This window comes from Anas platyrhynchos, chromosome 6 (assembly GCF_047663525.1).
Source record: "Anas platyrhynchos isolate ZD024472 breed Pekin duck chromosome 6, IASCAAS_PekinDuck_T2T, whole genome shotgun sequence".
Taxonomy (NCBI): Eukaryota; Metazoa; Chordata; class Aves; order Anseriformes; family Anatidae; genus Anas; species Anas platyrhynchos.
Window position 1 is genome coordinate 28,522,552 of NC_092592.1, and position 24,628 is coordinate 28,547,179.

The 24,628-nt window shown below is 47.5% G+C and overlaps 2 protein-coding genes and 1 long non-coding RNA gene across 4 annotated transcripts in view; 2 read left to right on the top strand and 1 right to left on the bottom strand.

Moving 5' to 3' along the window:
• Positions 1 to 3,173: 3,173 nt before the first annotated feature.
• Positions 3,174 to 5,618, bottom strand: LOC140002834 (calcium homeostasis modulator protein 3-like). The gene is made up of 3 exons (XM_072040227.1): positions 5,332 to 5,618; positions 4,307 to 4,562; positions 3,174 to 3,620 (listed from the first exon to the last, which is right to left on the bottom strand). Exons 1-3 carry the CDS (start codon positions 5,616 to 5,618, stop codon positions 3,174 to 3,176), a joined length of 990 nt encoding a protein of 329 aa, XP_071896328.1.
• A 3,576-nt stretch (positions 5,619 to 9,194) lies between these two features.
• Positions 9,195 to 14,280, top strand: LOC119717406 (uncharacterized). The gene is made up of 3 exons (XR_005266872.2): positions 9,195 to 9,929; positions 12,528 to 12,684; positions 13,721 to 14,280. It is a non-coding gene; the product is annotated as an uncharacterized lncRNA (long non-coding RNA).
• An 8,131-nt stretch (positions 14,281 to 22,411) lies between these two features.
• Positions 22,412 to 24,628, top strand: part of NEURL1 (neuralized E3 ubiquitin protein ligase 1) — a 149,005-nt gene continuing 146,788 nt past the window's right edge. Inside the window, exon 1 of one of the 2 annotated variants that reach the window (XM_072039768.1) lies at positions 22,412 to 22,798. Coding sequence is in view for 1 of the 2 variants with exons in the window: in XM_027459893.3 (XP_027315694.1) it covers positions 22,714 to 22,798 (85 nt within the window). In the remaining variant the exon portion in view is untranslated. The remainder of the gene's footprint in view (positions 22,799 to 24,628) is intronic. The other variant, XM_027459893.3, reaches the window with a different exon arrangement.

The window sequence follows — 24,628 nt, forward strand, 5'->3', positions numbered from 1 at the left end:
AAAGGCTGTAACTGTTAGAAATAGAAGTCCGGAATAACAAAAGCAAACAGGTTCATAAATTTAAGGAGTGTTTTCTGAAGACGTGATAAATTGACTAGAAGGAGGGGGAGACTGGGACACACTGCATCTGTGGTTCAAGAATTAAATTGCCAGTGCAGGGCCCAGAGGCAGACAGGATTCAAACAGAATTGTTCTTTATGGACACGAATTGTTGAAACATTCCTCACACACTGTTGCATAAACATCATCAGCGGTCCAAAGTTGATTACAATTGGGTTGTAATAGAAAACACTACAGAAAGCCTGTCCTTGTCACAAATCACTAATAGCAATGTAAAAAAACTAATAATTTTGTTGTCTGATTTCAGAAAAGGCTCCAGGCTACAAAATCTGACACTGACAAATGTGTAAGTGGACTGGACTATTTTTCTTGAACTTCTTCAGACTGTATGGCAATCATCCATTGAATATTTCAATATCAACAGTTTTAAGCAATTGTCGGACATTGGAAAATATAACTTCAGATATTCGGGTACTTCCATGAAAGCACTGACACTGAAGAACATTTTAGTCACAGATCTGTCCTTTTCACAGAACGACCTGTACCGGATATTTGCAGACATGAACATTGAAGCCTTGACAGTAGCAGGATCAGAGATGATACATATGCTATGTCCTTCATCTAACAGTCCCTTGAGGTACCTAAATTTTATAAACAATGATTTAACCGATCTGCTTTTTCAAAACTGTGATCCATTAATTCGACTGGAGATATTTATCTTACAGAAGAATAAAGTCCTGGTCCCCAGTCCTTTTTACTCACAAGCTCTCCACCTGTCCATTACTCTCCCCCAGCTGGAGCTGGGTACACTCTAATTGCTCCCTCACATAAGGGCAACCCCACCCCCTCGCTTCCCCAGCCTGTCTCTCCTAAAGAGGACGTAGCTCTCCATGATTGCGTTCCAGTCATGCGAGCTGTCCCACCACCTCTCAGTGATTGCAACAAGATTGTGGCCCTGCGACTGAACACAGATCTCGAGATCATCTTGTTTATTTCCCTTTCTCCATGCATTGATGTACGGGCACTTTAGGGAAGCAGCAGGTACGGTTACCCCTGGGGGGATGCAAGAAGAAGATACTGGACAGGGGATTGGGAACGCTACCTTCTCTGAGGAGCTCTCAGACAATCCTATGGGAGAGCTCAGAAGTCTTTCCCTGTCTTCAACGGTGACAGTAATGACCACTTCCCCCAGCCCTTCTCTGTCACCTTTCCCCCATCAAACCTAGTTTAAAGCCCTGTTAATCAGCCCAGAGAGCCTGCTCCCCAACACACTTGCACCCTACTTGCCCAGTCCTGGTCCCCAGATTTTTGCACCAGGAACATGATTCCACAGAGCCTTCAAGCCTTTCTGTAGCTTTAAAATGCTGAAATGCTCCCTGTCTTAAGAACTAGTTCCCCGCCTGGCACTACGAATCGTTGCTTAGGGCTAAAAGCTGAGGCTCTTGTCTGTTATGTGAACAGCCAGAGAGACTCAGCCTCCCTTCTCTGAGTTTGGTGCTGCCTAGCCTTAACATCTTCAGTACTCAGTAGCGTCCCCCAGGCTCTCGTATTTTGAGAGGGATTGCACTCCCCTTATATAATATGGGAACCCCTTTTTCTGTCTCAAGGGTGAATGGTGTAAGGCACTTGTAAATCATTGCAGGTTGTCGTTGTTGTCCATTGCAGTGTAAATTAAGGCCATGCAAGTACCTTCTACTATTTCTTCTTCCCTTTCATTTGTTGTCTGGTTTCTACCAAATGTTACGTTTTTTGTGAAATGCCTTAAAACAACATTACTTTTTAATTAACAACTTATTTTTTTTTCTCTCTAGGTCTGCCAGTAGCTGACAGAGTAGAAAGGTGTGCTTCTCTCTCTTTCTTGGATAGAGTTAGAGGCAATGCCTGATATCTGGCCGAGATGGACAAAGGAGAAGGACAAGGACAAAGCCTGGGAGGAAGACTACAAGCCTTCAGCACGAGAGACCCCCAGAGGGACCACTGGGGACTGATACGCATGCATCAGTGGGAGGGTTTGGAATCTGGGAACTAATTATAATAACCCTGCCTTTTCTAGAAGTAGTAATGAATGTGTATTAGCCTAGGAGCATAAAAAGCAGCCACCTGATGTAATGTGTGTGCGTGTTGGAGGAGCCCAGACTCCCCGCGCACCCAGTGCTCTTTACTTGCCTTTTATTAACCCCATAAATCTCATAAAGCTAAGTTGACTTGGAATTTATAACAGTATGATGGAAAGTGTTGCACTCCAAGTTGGGAAGGGGAGAGGAAAATGCTCATGTATATGTGAGAATTGTACTCAAACAGCTGATTACACCTTTGTATACACCTTTTAAAGGAAAACTTTAAACCTGAGAAGCAACAGGCAGTTTTCTGTGTTTCCTGATATGATATCATGATATATAGATACGATATTAAAGGATGATATCATACCTATAGTCTACTGCAGGCTGAAAAGTAGCCTGTGCCTCAGGTACCGTTTTTTGCCTTTTGCTTTTGTTACTACATGCTGGTAAGTCTTCAAAAGGGAAATGAAATTATCCTACCCAGAAGAAACACCATCTGGAAGACACTTGAGTTGTTAGGACCTGAATTCTCACTGAAACCAAAGGCAGGGATCTTACTGACCTGAAGAAAGAGACTTTAATCTATCCTGGCTTGTTTACTCCTGAAGGAGCGTGAAAGAAAGAAACGTTTGTCTTTGTATGTGAAGAGGAGGTGAAGGAACAGCTAGTGCAAGGAACACACAAATCTGTTGTTGCTCCTGGAACTTGTGCTCCAGCCAGTTTGCATATGCAGCCACATTTTGTTGCCTTGGTTAAATTCCTCCTCAAGGCAGAATGGTTTTATTACAGCTGTAAGGAGCTGCAAACTCAAAGATGACACAAGTGCTATGCAGAGCCCTCGGATAAGAAATGTCCAGAATGGTGACTGAGTCTGGGATATTGGGATCCTCGGAGCTGAGCCTCACTAGTTCAGCTGGGCAATCTTGGTGGATGCCCCGGAGCCCAGCCTTTGGGGTTGGGGTTCTGGAGGAAGATACAGGCACCACGGTCATCCATCTTCTGGGCACTGCTCTGGGTAGGCATAAGGCTTTAGTATCTTTGGGACCAAAACCTTTACACATTGGTGTGTTGGGAGAATTTGGACTGGGCATGGGGACTGCCTGTCCAGGGTGGAGGGGATCTCTCTCTCCCCAGGTGATGTCTCTGGGTTGCTTGGCGCACATCCAAGGGAGGTTTCTCATAGTACCACGTTTTCAGAAGTTTGTTCACCTGATCCTGGTGTGTGATGCCTCGTAGAAGATCTTCCTCTTCCTCCTTAGGCAAGTCAAAGCTGTGCTGCCTGATCTCTTCCCGCATGCTTTCAAAGAAGTGGAGGATGCATTTGTGAGCAAAGAGCCGGCTGTGCTCACAGCAGGTTTCCTCAAAAATCTTCTGCTCAATGTCAATGTAGTTGCTCCAGTGACGGGTCTGCAGGAGGGCAGCCTGGTTGAAGCAAGGCCTGAGCCAGCGGGCAAGGAAAGCTGCTATGATGAGCATCAACAAAATGCTCCAGCCGAGGGCCTGCGTGATTAGAAATAAGCAGAGGAACAGGATCAGCAACAGCATGAAGGCAGCACAGGCTGTAACACTGAGACAGGGAGTCTGTGGCTGCAGATCTAGACTGCTGTCCCCAAACTGTCCCTTCAATCCAGCACCCCAAACTGCACTCAGGATGCGAGTGCTGGGGAGGTGGATATGACATTTATCTGTGCATCAGCAGCTCAGCAGAATAACTCTTTGCAAAGTGGGTCTGGAGCATTTGCTCTGAGCATGGGAGCACCATGTATGAAGGGGACTTTGGTGCTCCCCTGATGGGCACGTACTAATCTCCAGGACATTCACCTGCCACCTACACCAGTTTCAGATGTCTCATTCTCTCATTGTTCCTGAGCAAACAGCTTTCATCTCTCTCAGCTTTCACTGTCCTTGAAGCAGCAGGTCCTGCCTGCAAGGTTAGAAAGGTCTTCTGACCCTGAACAGATAGGGCCTTAGCAAACCCAATACTCCTTACAACTGCTTCTTGCTATCTGGGTTTAGAAGTTGCTGGCTCTTCTAGAAGCAAAATCCAATTAGGATTAGGACAGCAAAGAGCAGTCTTGCTCCCAGCAGGACCGTGGTGAGGCTATGCCAAATCAAAGAAGGGTGGGATCAGCAAATGCCTGCGCGGAGCATCTCAAGGACACAGGGCTGTGCTGGCAGCCACCCACCTGGGACCAGCAGCGCAGGTACCTGGACACTGCCCTGCGGGACGTGCTGCTCTCCACCAGCTCATCCTCCTTGCAGGGCACCTTGGCAAGCAGCTCCTGCACTTGCTCTGCGGTGGAATTGGTGAAGCCTGGGAACTTCTCAGGATCCACAGAGCTGCTGAAGGCACAGATCAGGCACTTGCCATCCAGGAGGGCGACCACGATCCAGACGGCTGGGGCGACCATGGCTCGCTGCATGATGGAGGAGCACATGTACCTGGAGCAGGGGCGAGACATGGGAGGGGAGGTATGTGGGGAGCCTTCTCCTTGCCCAGAGCCTTGATGGACACAGGCTGTCTGGGCTCTGCAGCCCTCACAGAGCAGATGCACGACTTTCCCCCACACCACTCCAGCTGGCATCTCTTCTGCTCTGGGGTCTCTCTGCTGGGGCTGATCGCCAGTGTGAGGTCTGGTCCAGTGCACAACAGTGCTTTTATTTTTATTTTTTTCTACTTGGAAAATCCTTTTCTCAGAGACCTTTCTCACCCTGCTGTGTGCCAACCTGTGCTCTGGGTAAAGGTTTGTGTGCCACAGGGTGAAGCTGATTCTCCTCACCTTTTTACCATTGTAAGTCTGTAATAACTTAGTTGAGGGGAGGGAAATCACAGTGCTGTTGATAAAGAAAACTGTGATGGAAATGCCACACTTCCTTCACATTCAAACACCTCATCTTTTTGCACATTTAAGCCCCTTGAGAAAACCCCTGTGTGCACAAAAGGGACAGGCAGCACTGCAGTTTCCCAGGGTGGCAGCGTAAATGTAGCTGCTTGTTTCGAGATGTTCCTGCCCTTCTTTGCTGGGGATGGGGCTGTGGAGCTCCCTGCTGTGGCCACCTGGGAAGCACTGACAGTGCCCCAGAGCCTGGGCTTGTGGGGTAAGGTGTTGGGAACTGAGTTCAGAGGAAAACAAGTGACCGAGAGGATCAAAGATACAGAGAGAGACAGGATAAATGGGAGGGGGGACACCACTCCTGCTGCAAATCCCACCTGATGACAGCCGGGTCCTTCCTCCTGCGCCCCTGCGGCCGCCTCCACTCATCCAGCATCACCAGGGACTGTCTGTTGAGGATGAGGCCACAGAGGAAGAAGGCAACGGGGGGCACAAACAGGATCCCCAAGCCATAGGCCATGTTGTACTGGTGCAGGCAGGGGCAGCTGAAGTCAAAGCAGGTGTAAATCTTTATACTGGCCAGGGCTAACAGCCCACAGATTCCATTCATTACAGACTCCGAGTTGGACTGGAAGTACTGGAAGATCATCCGGAAGCGATCCATCGTGCTCTTTTGGCTAATTCTCCTCCTGGGAAGTCCCTGGGCTGCCCAGCACAGTCTGTCTCCTTTCCTCCCCCTTTCTGCTGCCTGGGGATGATGAGGATGGAAGAGGGCACGCAGCTTTCACAGGTCTGTCTCTCGCCCTGTTGGTAGCTTTTCTAGGTGAGCAGATGGATACAGCCTCTGGGGGTTGTTTTTTCTGCCCTGTTTCTCATTTTCATGGCTGTCCCACGTGTCAGCCAGTGACAGCCTCCGGTAGCACTGGTCCCTCCCTCCTTTCCCAGGGCTGCTCACTCACAGTGGTGAGCTGTCAGCAGGTGACTGGGAGCTGTCCTTTCCCCATCAAGAAATTCATCAGCTGGTAGAAACCAGGAGAGTCCAACTTGCTCATCTGTGCAACCTCTGCCTCCCTGTCTTTTTTTGGCCAAGCAGATCCCCAGCCCTGAGCAGGCAGGGAGTGCACGCTTGGCTTTGAGCCCACACTATCATCTCCAGCTCAGATTTCCATAAATGAAAATGGGCTGAAAGGCCCAACCTTGCAGTGTAGAGGCTGTGAGGATTAACAGTTTTCCAAGCCTGGAACGTCACCTCATGGCAAAGGTTTTGTACCATTTGTGCATTTGCATGCAGCACACCTGCCTCCACATTTGGGACCCTTGTGTTGTGGCAGCTCATATTTCCCATATAAGATGCTTGTCGTGAAGCTGGTGAATGTCAAAAGATGCCATTTTGTGTAAGAGAGGGTTTTATGAAGGGAAAACTCATGTGTTTGCTTCTAAAACCTCTGCTTGTGCTGCTGTGGGTTGTGTGGCTCTGCCTGCCAGTGAAAAGGCATCGTTGGCACTGGATGTGCATTTTGGCTCAGTGTGCACTAGAAATCCTGCAGCCAACATGAGCTGCACAGGGCAGGTTGTACGTGGAGGGGCTCCTTCTCACTCCCTGTCAGAGAGCACAGTGCAGTCACAGCAACTATCATGGAAAAAGCATAAGGAAAGCTCCAAGTGAGCTCATTTATCCCACTTATCCCACTGCTCCTGTTGTGGGGCAGGCTGCCTCGGTGGGATCACACCTATAGGGAGGGTTGGTACCTCAATGTAGATGCTCGTGGGCACGCAGAGTGTTGTGCAATGTGTGCTGACTCATGGGGTCACCGTGTCGTCTCCTCCAATCTAAACAGCAACTTGCACAATTACTGTAATGAAATGCAGTTGCACCAGCCATCATATTTGTGTTGTCCTTGACTAGCGAATGGAATTGATTGTTAAAGTGCATCCATCAGCAGTAAAAACCCGTGGCTAATCAGCCACTGTTTGCATTTTTGCCATCATACGGCATCAGGACCCCTCGCTGAACTCTGCAGGTGATTTTTAGCCAGGAAGCAGCCTGTCCAGTTTCCAAAGTGCTTTAATGCTTGTTGGGTTTCTCATTGAATGGCTTACATTTATGTGCTGATGGGTTGGGAAAGTTCTGTGCCCTTTCTGCAGAACAATTACTTTAAAGAAATTGTTTTGTTTTTACATCTTTTCTGGCAAAAACGTAGGAAAGACTAAATAGGTCCCTACAATTCAGGACAATAAGATGTAAGAGTAGGAAGCATTCTCTGGGCACCACAAGCAACACGGAATTTTTACTTCTCCAGAATACGATCTCCTGGCCTGGATGTCAGAGGTCCATACAGGATGCCTCATGGCAATTATTGTGCACTGCTGTGATCTGGGGTCTTGCCAGTAACTCTGAGCTGAGACATGGGGTTGCTGAATCATAGGAGGGAATATTCCTCCATTTGTCGCAAAAGGAGCTTCCTGGGGTGAGAGAGAAAGAACCCTGGAGGTAAGTAAGTTGCTAAACATGGACAAATGTACGAACTGATTTCCAAACCCAAGCACATTTGACTATCCCTCTTGCTCATTTGACTCGGGCACCGTCCTCTGAGTTAGGCAGCTGCTCCTTGGCAGCTGATCTCCAAGACCACACTGGGAGCTGCTGTTGCTCAGTGCAACCTTTGTGTGCCCATGTGGGACAGCCCTTTGGTTTTGACCCAGCACCACAGCACATCAGAGCAGTGGGGAAGGGACAAGGACACATTTCCCTATTCCTTTGTGGTTGTAAAATAGCAGGCCTGGGCTTTTTACCTGAGATGATAGAGAGGATGGAGGGTACAGGCACGGGAAATCCTCATCATAGAGATGAAAGCTCTTTTACTCCATCACAGACTTCTTGCTTGAGGAAAGAGGATAATTTCACCACCAAAATTCATGTTGTTCATTTCAAGTAGGACAAACTCCGCAGAATGATGCAGTCAGATTTGTGCATGCTTTGGGATCCCTATTCTGCTCTGGGACTGAGCTGGTACCTGGGGAGCAGACACTTCACCCAAAGCTTGCTCTGCTGGAAAAAGGCCTTTGGCACCAGCACTTGTGGTGTGGGAGGTGCTGAGTTACCTCATTAGGAGCCACTGGCAGTTGTTTATAACTTTGTCAAATTATTTAATTACATGGACTGATTTTTTTCTGTCCTGAACGTCTGCCTCAGGCAAAATATTTTTAGAAAACTGCTGCATGGAATGGTCAGCTGCTCCTGGGCTGATGTAAGGGAAAAAAAAAGGGACTTATTTTCCTCTGTTATTAAAGGGGGGTTGTGCAACTGATCTGAAAATGCACAGCAAACCTGTCACCCACCTGGGGGGCATGGTTGTGACTGCTCCCAATAAGAGCAGGGGTCCCTCCCCACCAGTGTGCCAGGAGCCCAAATTATCCCCCTGCTCCTTTTTGTGCTACTGCTGCCAGCCCTGTAGTTACCCTGGGACAAACCAGGAGCAAAGGACCAGCCTGCAGGAGATGGCTGTGAAATCAATTTAGCTCCGAACGTCTCTTCCTTCCTAATTTCTTGGCTCATTACTTGCCAGGCAGGGATGCCACCTCCAGTGAGCACTGTGTTACAGCAAGTGCTGTGCAGCCAGGAGCAGCAGGCACTCAGAGACTGCTCCTCTCCTTGGCCTCCCTGTGTTTCTGCACCCATGTGCGCATGCAACCTACTGCATCTCTGGGGTGCAAGGGCAGCTGGGTGCTCCCAGTCGCTGCAGGAGGACTCTGGTCCTGTCTCTGGGGACAGCAGAGCTGCATCACTGCCTTCTTCCTCCAGGCAAACAAAATAAATGCAAAGCTGGCAGGGGACTTTACCCCTCACTGCCTGGAAATCTTTCAGCATCTTGTATTTATCATGGAAGAAACCACCTTCCATTGCAGCTGCACATGAAGAAGGATATAGGCAGTGTTTTCTCCCTCCAAATAATGTGCAAGCTCACTGACAGCAGAGACAAACTAGGACACAGCTCCATGGGGCAGGGAGCATCCACATCTGAGTACTTCTGCAGAGCTGAGTACTCTCCCCAGGTTAAGCAAATAACGAGTAATGACCATTAAATGATTAACGAGATGCTAGAAAAATAATGGCAGCATTGTGAAATGTAGTTTGTCTTCACTAATAACGTTCTCTGGAGATTGGATGCTCCTGTGCTCTGCCTTGTAACTTCGTTAAAGCACCAACATGCAGCTGAGTGCCAGTGAGGAAATACATGGCTTAGTTTTGTGCTTTTCTTCTTAAGAGCTCATTATATATTGCTCTCCTGGCCATTAAAGCTTAGCTCTCTGGCTTATGTGAAAGCCCTGTTTCCTGATCTCTGCGTTATCCCAACCTTGACCTAATTCACGCAGTTTCTGACTGAGAGAGTGTTTTGCAGGTCCATTTATCTACTTGGCTTCGAACAGATGCTGCGGCGAGATCATTTTAGATGGAGTCTCTTCTCGTCTTGGGAGTGAATTAGGGAATAAGGCAGAGAATTAGGGAATCAGGCTGATCGCTTAATATCGTGGCTCAGTGATTTTCAGACTTCTCTGATCTGATAACGCTCGCACATCTTCTAAGGGAGGTGCAAACTCCAGATAGCAGATTTAAGGCTGCTGACATTTAACTAGCTTTCCTTGTTATTTTTCTCAGACTCTTAAAATTAGGCTCTGGCCCTGGGGAGCCTGCAGTTTGCAGGCTGAAAACCACTGATAACAAACTTTTCTTGATAAGGCAGTTTGTCTTCAGTGCACAGAGGTGTCACAGAAACCACTGAGGTGTTCAGGAGGAAATGGGGCTCAGGTGAGGGAGCCCAGTTCAGTGTGGTAACCTCAAGCTTGGGCAACTCTCAAGGGCTGACGTGGACCTGGACTGGTGTCACTGCTTCAGGCAAGATCTTCAGTAGCTGGATTTGTGCCTTCTAAGCCAGCAGCTCTGCCTCTACAGTGTTAATTCACCAAGGATCCTCTGGTAAGTCATGGCTAAAAGCTGATTCTGCAGCTGTATTTCTTTCCAGTCTCTGGAGGATCTCTTGGTCAGTGGGTGTGAGATCTCTTGAGGTATGGGCTTTGGCTGCCAATGCTCACATCCCATGCCGGTTTGCTCTTATTCTTTTCCTGACTGTTACATTAAAATGCCAATAAAATTATAAAATCTTGCCTGATTTAACCCTGGAGAATATGGTTTTATAAAATACCAAAACAAAATTTGGAGGTTAATTCCATACAAATCGTTCCATGCTGGCAATGCAGACGAGAGATCAAATATGAACCACTTTCTGTTATCAGTTACCAATGACTTGGGTGGCAACCCAACTGTATGACCACATAAGCCCCTTGTGTTTACAAGATGTGAGCCACAGCACAGATTTCTTAAAAGTACTGTGGCTATGGGTAAGTTGCTATAACATGACTCCACCTGTACTGGCTGCGATCAGGCTTGATTCTGATACCTCCAATATCTACAAATAATGATGTTCATGAGGAACTGAATAATGTGACAGACCTTTTGTTAGGAGTGATACAGTATTTCTATCACATGTTAAGAATGGAAGACATTTGTAAAGACAAAGTTTCATTGGGAAATTTCACAATTCTTTTTCACAAGAAAAAATACTTAACTGTGGCCTTAAAAAAAGTTGACTGTGGTTTTGAGTCAGGCTTTGGGCTCTGAGGGAGGAGCTTTATAAACGGGGAGCTGTGCCTGTTTGCACCCAGAGGAACAAGAGCAGGGAGGATGGAAGGGATTAGAGCAAAGGCTCTAAGAGCTGTGGAAATACTTTTTTTTGTTCAACATGAAGCAATGTCTGGGTTTACAGGGCAGGCAGCACCCATCAGTAACAGCATGTTGAAAAGGAGTGAGTGCTGTGCAGCCTGAGCTCAGCATGCAGCAGGGATCCTACACTCCTCTTGGCCATCCATCGGTCTGTCCGATCATACTCCGAGGCAAGAGGGGGATGTTTTGGGAGCACTGAGCATCCCAGAATGGGGCCAACACTCATCAGCAGGGCCAGGAACATCAGCATTGCTGTCCCTGCTGTGTTGTCACTCAGTGACAACTGCCTGACCGTTGGTGCCATCGGTATGGTGTTAGAGATTGAAGCATAAGCGTGGTAGTCACTAGGTACACTTGAGCTCATTTTATATGTGTATCTGAAGTACAAAGATTTATGAAGCTAAAAATCTTGAAAGATTTGTAAATATTTTCTGGGCTTAAATAGTGGTACAGCAGCGTTAAATACTTCTTATGCACTGTGAATAAACTGCAGAGGTTGTTCTGGTAGCTGAGAGGGAAGCAATCCCGCTGGGTGCTGCTAAAGGTGATGGTCTCCACTCCTCTGCGCTGTGAGCCACAGAACAGGAGGTGGAGTTTCCTGAGAAAAATGGGATATGCATTGAGACATCAGAACCAAAACGCTACAGACTGCTTCTTGCTGCAGGAAAATCTGATCCCTCTCCACAGGGGTAAAAGTTCATCCTGTGTCCGTGGTTCGTGGTGGGGTGAGCAGGGAGATGTGCTTTTCCAGTGCCCTGTGTAGTTACTCACTCTTGCCTGCAGTGATAGTTACAATAACCCACCTCTACAAGAGGAGGCTGTGCAGGTGGTGAGGCATGATATGTGCCTTGCTAAGGCATGAGACATCACACAGAGGGGTAGTAGTCTGTTTGGGGTTTGGGTTTGGGTTCTCTCTCTGCCTCAGATTTACTTCAGGCTCCAGTGCTACCTCCAGCCTGGCCTCAGAGCGAGCCACAAACAGAAAGCTCATTATGGCATTTCTCCACAGAGATAGAGTGACTGTTTCTCATCAGGATCCCTTAGTCCCAACCTTCACCAACCACTCTGGCCCTTACCAAGTGGCTGCAGTGCTGTCAGCCGGGCCGGGGCGCTGCCGGCACGAGCATCCTCTGCCCCGAGCTGCTGCTATGTTTCTAAAAGCCTTTTCTTCCAGATAAGAAATCTCTCTTGTCTTACAGGTTCCTTTGGCTCAGCCTAGCTCCAACTGCTAGAGAAGAGCTATTTTTTCAGACGTTTTGCTCAGGATTAGCAAGAGTAGGATGGTTTAGAAGCTGTGAAGAGGACATCTTAATCATCCAGGCAAATATCAGAAATTTCTCTCGTAGCTCTTCTCCTTATCTGCTCAAAAAAAAAAAAAAAAAGCTTTTTCCAAGGATCTGTGGCTCAGGTAACAGCCCAGATGTTAGGTTGTCTGGGCATCCGTTCCTCTGCAGAGTAGTAGTGGGTTTCTGTTCCTAAGTAAAATCCTCACTTCAATAAAGAATTGTTGTTTCATTCACCTGCAGAAGCTAGGGCACTGGAGCTAAAACACACATCCCAGGGCATGTAAAACTGCTGCTTCTGAGTAGCTGCAATTCATCTGCTGGCGAAATTAGAGTCTTGTTTCACGAGGCTGTCTTGTCTTGACTTTCTCTGTGTACATAAGCCACCTTCTCACATCATTAATCTTCTTCTCTGTGTATATTTATGTTATTTATAGAGTGCTGGGTGTCTCCAGAATGTGGTGAACACAAGTGCTGTTATCTGATTATAGCAATTTTGTCTTTCTCCCAGGAAAATAACAGCCTGCCTTAACTTCTCAGGGGGGTCTCTCCCCTCCACCAACAGCAGATCGTCTGTGATGACAAGTGACTTGTGAATGATCCTCGGGGCAGATCTCATCTACACTTGGCCATGATAAACAAGAAACCAACAAATCCTAGGGAGATAAGTATGCTCAGGCTCAAAGGCACAGTATTTCTTTCTCTGCCCATTTTTTTTCTTCTCCTTGTCAGGCTCTGACTTTGGACCCTACTTTTGGGCTTAAAAGCTTCAGAGCTCAAGCTCTGACAGCTTATGAGAGGGAAGATGGGAGGAAGAGGTGGCTGCAGGTTGCTGTGCGTTCACTGCTGCATGACTGGCCTCTGGCATGTCCCTGCTCACTGTTCCTATGTATACAATTGTGAGGAATAATTCACGCATGTTTCTAGAAGACGCAATCCCAAGAAAACAATAAATTTCATCCAAAGCACTAGGTAGTCTCAGAAACTGTGGGGAAAATCAAACAACCATCCCAATCCCCAGAGACAGCTGCTTCAAGAAACAAACTCTGCCCACTTCAGTCCTGATCCTCAGTGCAGAGCACAAAATACCTTTGGAAGACGAAACTATGGGCTGCAGTTCCTAACCCTACTGACTACTGATAGACATGGATTCAACAGAGTAACGGTCTTGTAGGGCACACTGCAATTTCCCATATTCTCTGCCTCAAGTCAGACCCTTGTGGTTCCACAGGCAATAATTATATGCTGTGCCTGGTATTCTGCAGAGGGTAATAATCTCCTCACTCTCCCTTTGGTAACCTCCTATCTCTGTCCAACAACTCCTGCCTTTTTGAAGCAAATAGCTAGCATCACGCCGTCAAGGATGATAGGATCCTGTGGCTTCCTAATTGCCACCCTCTGCTTCATCAGGCTTCATCTGCAGTAACAATGCTCTGAGTATGGGCCTTTTCCAAGAGCTCTGAATACCCCTGAACTGTCCAGTGTTAAACCTCCCAAGAAGCTCAGTGTCTTGATTTTGGTACCACATTCAACATTAAATATGTTGTTAATGTATCTTTCTCCCTTCATCAGGACCTTGTGTGGGCAAACACCCCCTACCTCTTCCCCTTCCTTCTCTGTAGTGCCACTTGTCCCTTTGTGCCACTTCTTGTCTTTAAACCTCATGAAATTTGCCTTTTTTTTTTTTTTTTTTTTTTTTTTTAGCTGATGGCAGCCCTGCTCTGCAAAATACCATGCTGTAGTGACACGACAGAAAATACCTAAGGTCTCAGCCAGGGTCCCTCAGCAGCTCATGGACAAGCACTTTTCTTGCAGCTGATTTTCCAGCCATGGAGCAGCACCTTCAGCTCAGCCCGTTCGGTGCCCCCGCATGCTTTCTGGTATTTACCTTCGCTTTTCCAGCTTCTTCCTCCCATCTGGTCTCCTGCATTTGTTGCCAAGAGCTACCCTTGCTCGTTGTGAGTAAGTCATCACTGTGTGGTTTAAACTGATTTTGGGGGAACCAAGCCAGCAAACGGTGGCCATGAAACAACCACAAACCGGTGTTGCTGCTGCGGGTTACAAGCAACACTCTGAGCTGACTTCACTCTGATTGCTGGCTCTGAGCCGTGGCTTTCTGACCTGAGCAGCAGAGCAGAACGATTAGCCATATAAGTGCAAGGCAGGGGCTGTATTTTGGATTATTCAGATTATCAAACTCTCAATCTCTGCATCTGGCATAATCACCGTTTCATTGCCTGCTTCCTCTGTTAGCTAAAAGTGCACTCTGGAAGCAGATAGAAGCATTGTAACCCCAGCTCTTGCTCTCAAATTCCTTCCCAAAATGAGGCTAGATTCCAATCTACAGGGATTTGACTATTGCAAAGATGGAGAAAGTAAAGGTAAGAACTGTAAGAATTATATAGAAGCAAGGCCCTTATCTTGGCAGTTCGCCTTAACTGCTAGCAAGACTGTAACTAGGACCTTGACCTGTTCAGTTTGTGAAGAAGAAGGTTGAATCAAGGAATGATAATTTGTAAGTATCTTCTTCGGCTGCGGGATCAAACTGAAGAACATCTAATGAGCTCCACTGGCACAGAACTTGCAACTCAGCAAATTCAGATTGGAAGAGAGTTGCAAGTTTTTAACAGACAGTCATTTAAACACTGTAAAATTTAGTTTAATAGTGTGGCAGCTTCTCCTTTACTTGCAACTTTAAAATTAAAGGGGATTTGTTTTCTAAATATGTTTGAGACAGTGAAAATCTTGGCACTAATTCTTAGGCAGAGAAGCAAAATTGCCTTTTGAATCTAGCAGGCATAACTCATGCAGAGACTTTTAGAAGAGATAATAATGTCAGGAATATGTTCATCAGTAAGTGAGAACTGCAAATCTATATCTGTTCGTGAAGTGAATAATGATGGATAATGCTCAGTCACAAGGCTATAATGCCGCCTGCAGGATTTTAGTGACAGCGTGAACAATGCGAGTGGTGCAGTTAGAAATGAAGTATTTATTCATACAGGAAGGCAGTGTTTAGTCCTTATGTTCACGTTTATCAGAACCCAGTGACAGTATCTGATTTCATATTGTGATCCTTTGTGCAGACTGGAAATTTTGAGAAAAGAACAGATCTGTCAGCAAGATTATTCAAATAAGCCCTGCTGGGGACTTGTGCTTCTCCTCTGTTCTTCCTTGGTTTAGATGTGCATTTTGAGATTAGTTTTGAAATGCATGCTAGCTCTTCCTGGCTGCCAAGCCAAAATTAAGGCTGACATTTGCCTGTGGGGTTAGCCTTCACTGCTGGGACAGTGTTGTACCCTTGGAAAAAAAAAAAAAAAAGTTGCACCTGTTTTGCTGAATTCAGCAGTCCCCAATAATTTCCTGGTGAAAAGTGCTTCCGTCATGAATGCACTACAAATTGTCTTTGTGTATCAAAGGGGCTATATGATACTAAACTTGACATTTCTGAGTTTCTGGCTGGTTCCTACCATTTGAGTCAGAGCAAAGAAGAAAATCTGACTTCAGATGCTACCAGCAAGCTGCACATCCAGTGCCACCAGCACTACAACCTCTGTAGATGGGGATGAAAAAAATAACTGCTGTTATTTCCAGGTCACCTTTTTCAGATCCAGCCAAAATCAGTGAAGTTGGCTGAGGAATCCCCACAGAGGCCATTAGGGAATTAATAAGCAGCATGGTCAGCCGTGTCTGGGGACCTCTGAAGGTGGTGCTCAGCTTCAGGAACTACACAAGGGCTGGACAGCTTGGATGGAAGCTGGTCAGAAGGAGAAGTACTGGGTGCATCCTGCTTCTAAGATCTGTCTAAGGGTGAGTCTAGTTTGTCTGGCTGTTCAGCACAGCTTTTGACATGGTGCATGGTGGTTTTGTGGGGCTGTTTGCTGCCTGGGGCTCTGCAGATTGTAGAGGAATTGGAAGTAAAAATCCAGATTTTTCACATTGCTTGAAGTTTATTTGGAACTTTTAACCCTCTGAGGCTGTGAAACTATACTGCTTTCCAAGAACCCAATGGGGAAAGGCTGAGGGGTCTGGATAAGAATAGGATTAGGTTGGCCCATTGTCCATCACTATGCTAGGAGTGGGGCCAGGGACTGTTGGCAGCCCGTTCAGTGAGGAATGTGCTGTGATGGGAAGGAACTGGACCAAAAAGATGTAAAAACATCATGTGCAATATGGCTAGGAAATACTACCATAAAATAACTCCACCTGTAGGCAAAACATCATGTAGGGTCAAGACCTTAATACCTTGGCAACTGAGTATTGAGTAGTATGTCAGAGTTCTTCCTTTGATAATCCAGACCACATTTTTAGGCACTGAGGATGTCAAGCACATTTAGACGTAACCCTTAAGGCACTTGCCCTTTTTCTAACTGACCATATTTAGTAAAGGTTTGTTTTTTTCCAGTACTCCCTGAGGAGGCTGACTTCTCAGCATGATGTAAAGTTGGCTAGGAATGACCCAATTAGAAATCCGAGCACCTCCACTGTTAATTTGGGCAGTAAATCTAATTAAAAGCAAATATTTAGATGCAGAAATAGGAAGGAGGTATGAGGTTGGCACTGGCATCTGTCATCAAAGTCTCGATTTGTTCCTGTTTTAACAGAAAAACCATTCAGATCTGCAAAGAATTAGGGATCTCCTTTAAAAGGAAAATATCCCTCAAACTCTGTTCTTCCACAACAGCTTGTTTGCCGCATCAGAAATATCCATCGTCTAGACCAGGACATCAAAGAGAGACTGACGGGAAGGTCTATTAATCAAAGAGAAATGTTGAGGGAGAAGTTACCCAAAAGTAAAGTGAATGGGCACAAAAAGAAGAGAGAGAGAGGGGGGAAAAAAAAAAAAAAAAAAAAAAACCACTACCCTGCAATGCCAGTAAATCTGTGGAGCTGGTAAATTCACCTTAATGTGCCAGGAGGGATCTCTACTTCATGCTGCTGGAAGTGGGGGTTCGGTCTGGCTGACTGTGAAACTCCAAAGGGAAGATCAAAGACCTGATTATTAACTATGCTAAAATCCTGTTAGATTTCTCTTGTAGATCAAAGGACCCTTTAAAGAGGGAGGAGCTGATTCCCCTGGAAATAACTTCTGCTCAGCACAGGGCTTTCATGTAAGCCCCAGCTTAGTGGTAAGATCTGGGCTTCTGGGATATGGGACAAATGTGTTGCAGTATGGTTATTCTCTGCTCCTGGGAGCTTTCCTCTGTGGGAAGAAGCAGCCCTGGGCTTGTTCTAATACATATGTGGGGTTCAGCAGGCCTTGCCAAGCTCCCCATTGTGGGGAGCACAAGAAGTCTGAATGAAAGGTGAGTTAAAATCTCCTTAGGTAAGTCTTGCAAGGCTATAGGTGACATGTGCATGCCAGAGCTCAAAAAATATAAGCAGTAAGTGTGGGAGAAATACATATTTTCTAACCATCCTATTTATTCTACTTGGTCAATAATTATCTTTATCACATTAATTTTGAGCCTAGTTCATAGCAAACACGAGCAATGCTTTTGCAAATGGCTTAAAAATGCAAAAGTCTTTGGGTTCTGCTTGTTAATACAGGGACCAGCCCCTTACCATGACTTCCATCCCATAACCAAACTGACTTTCTTCATTAAAATGAAACTTCCCAAATGAAGCAATTGTCCAAAGGAAGCAGTTCTCTTCTGCTATTTTCCTTGTTTTGTCATGTAGTGCAGTTATTGGGTTTGTATGAAGCTTTTCACACAAGCAGCTTCAGAGTGAATGAAATTACCAAGTGAAAGAAATGGAAAATGAAAAGATAAGATAAAGGCATCTCTGCATCTTACTTGATCTGGTTCCATGAAAACCTGCGTGGGGAGATTTGTGAGAGGATCGGACTCCTTCGCTTGTCACACGAAGACACTAGGTGGGGCAAGGCATGGAAGTTCAAGTTAACAGACTTGGAGCTGGAAAGCAGGCACACATTTTTGATCGGGAGGCCAACTGTTGTAGCAGTAACTTCTCTAGAGCCTGAGTTCTCTGCTGTCACGCTGTGCTTTCAGGTCACAGCATAGATCTTGAAAATCTAGTGCACTGCAGTGCAGGAGTCACAGGATGGAGTTTCATGCCCTCTGTTACACTGGAGCAAGATGATGATGGATACTGTGGTCAGCAGTGGTCCCCACACAAACACACTCTGACTGATGGGGAAGGTTTATAGGGTATTGCAACAGGGGATTGCATTACTTTTTTTTTTTTTTTTTTTTTTTTTAATATGGGAAATGAAAGAACTTTGCTTACTTTTATGGAAAATGCCTTCTAAATAGACACTGCTGTGAAGATACTTCATGAAGCTGCTTGATGGAAAATTTATTAGGTGGTTAATCTCAACCTAGCAGCTGCAGAGGAGACATGAAGGGGAGGAATGTAGGAAGGCAAAGGGAACAGAGAAGTAAATAAGAAAATTTCATGCTGTCTCTCTGTACTTCTTTACGTCTTCTGAAAGCTCTCCCTTTCTGGCAACCATTTGGCTTTGGGGATGAGATGGGGATAAGAGCCAAGCAGGGTTAGGGCAGGCTTTGCCAGAGCCTGTGGGGCAAGAGACATGAAGAACTGCACAGTGCAGGGCTGGAAATAGGCCAGAGGCTGCAAGTGGGCTGATTTCTACAGAAATGGAAAAAGGGGCACCCTGACATGCTGGGGGATGCTGGCAGTCAGTGTTAACTAAGGCCTGTGGTCCTGCAGGATGGAGCTGGGACTCTGAAAAGCAACTCCAGAAGTCTGATGCTGTTAGGAAGCAGATCCTGCAGGGCCACATAAGCATCAGCCCAGGAGAATGATTTTTCCTGTGGCTTCCAGGATGGATGTCTGTGTATACATGAGGCACCAACATCTTGTGTTAAGTACTACTTGTGTTTCTGCATCTTGTCTTCAAGGTCAGACAGCAGCTTCTGCTCCTGTGCAGGTCCTGTGCTGACGAATGGGAGAACTGCTAATGTAAAGGTCAGAAAACAAACAGAACTAATCTGGAGCATTAAGCTGGCTGTGCGAAACATGTTTTCCTAGTCTACGCACTGTAGAGCCAGTGTGTCATGAAATATTGAAACTTTTTCCCTATCTCACTCATAAAAAAAATAATGAATATCTACTTTTCTTGTGAGAGAGGTGACCTCAGATTTAGCTGTCTCAGGGAAGGAATGCCAAATTGGAAGATCACCTGTCATGATGTCCTTTTGCTGACTGCTGTCTTAGACTGAGCATTTTATAAATGCCGATGGAGATTTGCACCATCAGCCCCTTCGCTTTAAGGTAATATTTCTGAATATATCTTCCAAGACAGTGCAGGATGCTGCTGTGTAATCTGTTGTTTTCTGGCTATGGCTTCGTGTGTACTCCTGCTCATGTGATTCTTCATAATTACTCCTTGTTTGTGGTTGCCTGGTTTTGTGTGCAGTCCCTTGAGGGGTGATGAGCCTAGAAGGCACAAACACAGGCTTTGCAAAGGGAATTTTAACTACATTTTCCTCATTGCTGTACAGCACTCTGGAGTTAGAAATCTCTTCAAAACACCCAGAGTCCTTATATGCAAGTGCTTTCATCTGATCTTGCCTTTTTCATAGTCTGAAATTGTGCCTGGGTACCAAATCTGACAGCCTGGCCATCCTTTTCCAGCGAGCTCTCTTTGCATGTGACAGTAGATGCTACCCTCGAGCTGTCTCACTAATCCTCCTCCACATCCAGCCTCTCTCCCCTTTGACGTATGCCCGAGCTGAACAGCTGGAGCTCATCCTTGCACTCGGCTTTTGGGTAGAGAACTCATGGGTGTTGTCGTGACTTAAGGCAGCAGAGGCTGTCTCATGTGCAGATGTGACTGCGCCGTGGCTTTCCCCTCGTGTTCTTTCACAATAATAATCACGATGTGTGCACCTCTCCCAGAGCTGATGCTCATTTCAGGTGAAGCTCATGGGCTGATTTCATTGTCCTGACAGACTTCTCGGCATGGATTGCAGATCAGTGGTCAGCTGCCTATGCACAGGTACGGGAGGTGGAAGGGAATTATAACGTAGTGCAAGCTCACCCTGCTCTATCACACAGCGTTGTTGCTCCACCAGACCCTCCCCACTCCTTGACGGGACCAGTACCAAGAAATTATATGTCCCTAATTAGTCAGTTCAGTCGATATTACTGGTACTAAGAAACAATCGGTATCCTGACTCACGGGCATGGAAGTCCTACAGTTCTGGCAAGCTGTTTCAATGTTCCCTGTTGCTGAAGCACAAGAAAAAAAGCAAAAACCCAGAATCAGTATGATCCTGTTTTGTCTGTCAAGGGCCCCTGTGATCACAGAGCATATTTCTCACCCTGCTCAACATTTTCTGCGGGAAGAGCTGACACAAGTTGGCAAGGACAGCACCAGCCCCTCCTTCCTATTCCTTATCCAAGCAGAGCGATGAGCAAATCCAAATACCCTTTGATAAAGTGAACCAAGATACGATCACAGCAAAAGCCTGGTGCTGTTTTGCATTCCTCCCCACAGTGTTAATGACAGCCTGTGGTGTGAGGCGAGGCGAAGCCCATCCCTCAGAGAAGCTGAGCACGTTGCTAAGGCAGATCCACACGGCTTCCTGCTTCCACTGATGGAATTGTGTTTTACCTCGGCTCCCCAGGGGCAGCAGGGACCTGGCTGAGGATGTAATCTAAGAGCCATGTGTGGTATAATTTAATATTCTTGCCATGGTCCCAGGATTAAATTGGTGCCTGATGCCTACAACTTGGATTTGGTGGAAGTGAAAGGCACTTGGTTCTTCTGGGAGTGAGCCCAGCATGCAGCGAGGTATCACACAGCGCAGTTAGTGGGCATGATGCATGCGTGAGTGCCTGTGGTTTAATGGGTGGATGCACAGAGATGTTCCCTGTGCTGCTATTTGGATGCCCACCATGCCTACAGTTAAGAACTCAGGGAAAGAGAAATAATTTTTTCATGATCTCTTTTATCCAAGGAGAAGAAGCACCTTTCTGTTATAATTTGCCTTACGATGACGCTTCTTTCTACCATATAGAACATGATTTCCAGAAAAGTGTAAGTCCTTACTCAAGACCTCTTACAATCCAAGGACAGGCACAGAGGGAGAATAGAAAAAAAGGAAATGAGAAAGAATTGGGATTTTTTTGTTGTTGGTTGGAGATAGTTTAATTCAGCAGGATGGAAGGCACTGTGTGGCAAGGGGGCAGGAGCTGGAGTTGCCCGTCTAATGCCCATTCCAGTCTTGTGCTTCTTTGTGAGCTTGCTGTGATGAGCTGTCTCAAAGTAGTGTTCACAAAGGATATAAATAAAGATGTGACTCAGTCTCACATTCTCTGTCCCACCTCTGCTCATGAGCTGCCTGCTGGTGGATTTACCACGGGGCTGGAGCAGGACCCAACACACCAGCAACACCCACCATCGACAAGCTTGTGTCTGAGCAGCAGTTCAAGTGTTTTCAGAGAACAGGGATCTTTTGGCTTTTTGGGTGGGGAAATCATGGCAATAGCTGTTTTCAATGTGAAAAATGTACGTGTGTGGTCCCTGACCAGAAAGAGCTTTTCTTGTACTTACTAGGAAGAGGCAGAGTGGAAGTAAATAGATAGATGGACAAAGCCACCTTTTAGAAAGAAGCTGAGCATTAGACATTTCATTCAATAGAAGGAAGGAAGATGACATTTTGGAGCCCTGACATAGCTGAACTGAAGCTGTTCTCAGTCTTCAACATTCTCTGAAACCCCAGATGAAGCTTGCAGGTGTGTGCATCTCCAGAACCTGGAGTCTCTTGAAGAAAAGTTAATACAAATACACAGTAGACCAGCATCCTGTGGGGATTTATTTTAATGTGATACCTCCTGAACTGCCTCATACAGTCCCAGCTGCTTTTGTGGAGCATCACCACACCTTGCAGGTGCAAGGGAGGTGGTGGTGCATGGCTGCACGAGATGTCTTTTTGGGGGGGCTGGGGAAGGAAATAATGGCACTGGCCCTGAGATGTCCATGCCTCATACATCAGCTCAAGTGTCGTGCTCCAAGGGGAGACTGGTGCTGCTGGGTGCAAGGGGGGGGGGATGCTGGGGAGATGGATGAGAGCTGGGGGGATGTCGAGGGATGCTGGGGGGATGTCAAGGGATGCCAGAGGATGCTAGGGGGATGTGAAGGGATACTGGGGGATGCCTGGGGGATTTGAGGGGTACCGGGGAGATATGAAGGGATGCCGGGGGGATGCCGGCTCGCTGCCAAGACCCCGGCCACTCCACTCCCTGCACCGCAGCTGAGCCGTGGGGGTCCCCGCGTCCCCCCACCTGTCGCTCCAGCGGCGCCCCCACCCCCTGCCCGCCGTAAGGGGGGGGTCAAGAAGGAAGGGGGGGGGGCAGAACATCTGTCTCCATAGCGACGGGGCGCGGCGGGGGGGTCTCGGTGCCGCCGCCCCGCCCCGCCGTACCGAGCCGCCGCGGAGCCGAGCGGAGCCGGCGCGGCCCCGCGGAGGGCGGCGGCAGCGCGGGGCTATGGGGCCGGCTGGGAGCGGGGCTGGGAGGGCGGCCGGTGAGCTGCCACCCCCTTAAACCCCCCCAAAACCTCCCATCCGACCCCATCCCATCCGACCTCATCCCATCCCATCCCAGCCCGCTCCGCCGCCGCTGCTCCCCGGGAGAGACCCCGCGCGGTGCCCTCCCGGCCCGGCCCGGCTCGGCTCGGCTCGGCTCGGGGCTCGGATGCTGCCATGGGCAGCCGCTTCTCCAGCATCCCTGCGCTGCCCCGCGGCGGCCAGGGCCGGCTGCACCGCGCCCGCCACCATCACCTGAAAGGTAGGGCTCCCGGAGCGCCCCGACGGGGGGTGGGCACCCCGGGCTCCTCTTTGGGACGCGTTGGGTCCCCTGGGTGCTGTGGGGTGGGACGGTCCCGTGCCGGCACCCCTGGGGAGCGAGGGGACAGCCCGTCGGAGGAGTCGGAGAGCTGAAGTGCCCCCCCCCCAGGTGCTTCTCTGGCAGGGAACGCTTCGCTTTGGCATCTTTTCTGGGTGCCACGGGAACGTGTCTGTGTGCGTGGGGCTGACAGCCCTGTCTGGAGGAGGGCAGGCGGTGTTTGGGGCACCCTGAGCAGCTTACGTGGTTATTCTCCTCCTCGTGAGGATGAAATCCCCTTTCTGAAATCCCTGGGCGCTGGCAGGACCAAACCAGATGGGGATGGCTTCTGTAAGGCGAGCAGGAGCGACTGCCAAAGTCTCCTCTGCCCCTGCCCTTTTTTGCCCCTCTGGGCTGGGAGGCTGGTAGCAGAAAATAACCTGTCATTCTGGAGAGGGATTTCCTTGGGCAGCAGCACACACCGTATGTGTTCGCTGCTACCTGGGTACCTCTTTGTTAAACAGAGGGTGTCAGCCATCCCTCTGTGAGCAGGGATCGAGGGCAGGTGCTGTCCCTGCAGCCGTTTCAGGAGATCAAAACTTGTTGCAGCTTCACCCGTGTTGCAGGATTTGCAGCCAGCAGCATGGGAGATGGGGATGTTGGTATTCACCCTGGTTTTTACTGAGCTTTTAAACCATAGGATAGGGGAGTGGAAAGGGTTAATAAGGAGCTAGGCAACTGGTTGCTCTTCTGAAGGATTTTCTAATACTTGCATTATACTCCCCTTCCACCTCTGTGCTTGGGTGATTTGGAACAGTTGCATGAACTGAGGGTGGTCATACCATGGCCATGCAAGGAGGCATTACGGATGCTTGCTGCTCTGTCATGGACAAAGTCAGTCAGAAACTCGGCCCAGACAATGGCCGTGCTTAAAATCAGACTTGCGAGGAGGGTGCTGAGCCCTAGATGGTGAACCATCAGCTCTGTCAATGCAAACAAGAAGGTGCACGACATGCTGTAGTAGCTGGTGTGCAATTGTAAACTGCCAGGGAGGATTTGTCTCTGAGAATCATGCTGTCAGCTAGAAATCTTTCTGGAGCAACCTTAAGCAGATAAGAATTTATAAACTGGAGCCAGAAGGGACACTGCCACTTAATCCATTACCAGTGGCTTACGTGAGATTTCCAGGATGCTCGGTATGAATCACCTGATCTGGGGGGAGGGAGGCTGATGGCACTTTTGTTTGTTTTGTTCCTCCTTTAATTTCCATTTTAATGAAATTCCTACCTGTGCCAAGGCAGCAAGTAGAAATGTTCTCAGACTGTAGCACTGACATCATTTTGATTTGGAGTAAAGAGTTAACAAGACATTGTCTTTGTTGTAAAAACCAAGCGACTGCCAGGGACAATATGTGCCTTTTCTGTCTTTTTTGAAACCGAACTGCCTCAGGTCCTACATTTAAATGCAGAATAAACAAGTCTGATTGGATCTGACAGGTTCCTGTAAAATGCTCTGGAGGCACCGCAGTGAAAGTATGAATGTCACACAGTTTTGTTACAAATCTGCCATTTAACATTTTGTAAAGTGTATTTTAATTGAAGGTCCCCAGTTCTTCTTCCCTTGGTGCCTGGCTCAGTGAGAGGGACACTGAGCTTTGATAATTCAGCCACCATCGAGTACTCCCCTAGCCTGGTGCCAGGGGTGATTTAGACTCATCTTTGCTCAAGAAGAAGCTCTGACTGCTATTGGTGGTCTGGGGACTCTGAAGCCAGTCCCTGAACCTTACAAATGTAT

Bases quoted from the DNA above. Each gene is read 5' to 3' on its own strand.
- LOC140002834 (XM_072040227.1), bottom strand. From the start codon at position 5,618: ATGGATCGCTTCCGGATGATCTTCCAGTACTTCCAGTCCAACTCGGAG. The intron at 4,563-5,331 runs GTGGGATTTGCA...CCCCTGCTCCAG, and splicing joins AAGGACCCGGCTGTCATCAG to GTACATGTGCTCCTCCATCA. The intron at 3,621-4,306 runs GTGGGTGGCTGC...CTAATCACGCAG, and splicing joins ACCTGCGCTGCTGGTCCCAG to GCCCTCGGCTGGAGCATTTT.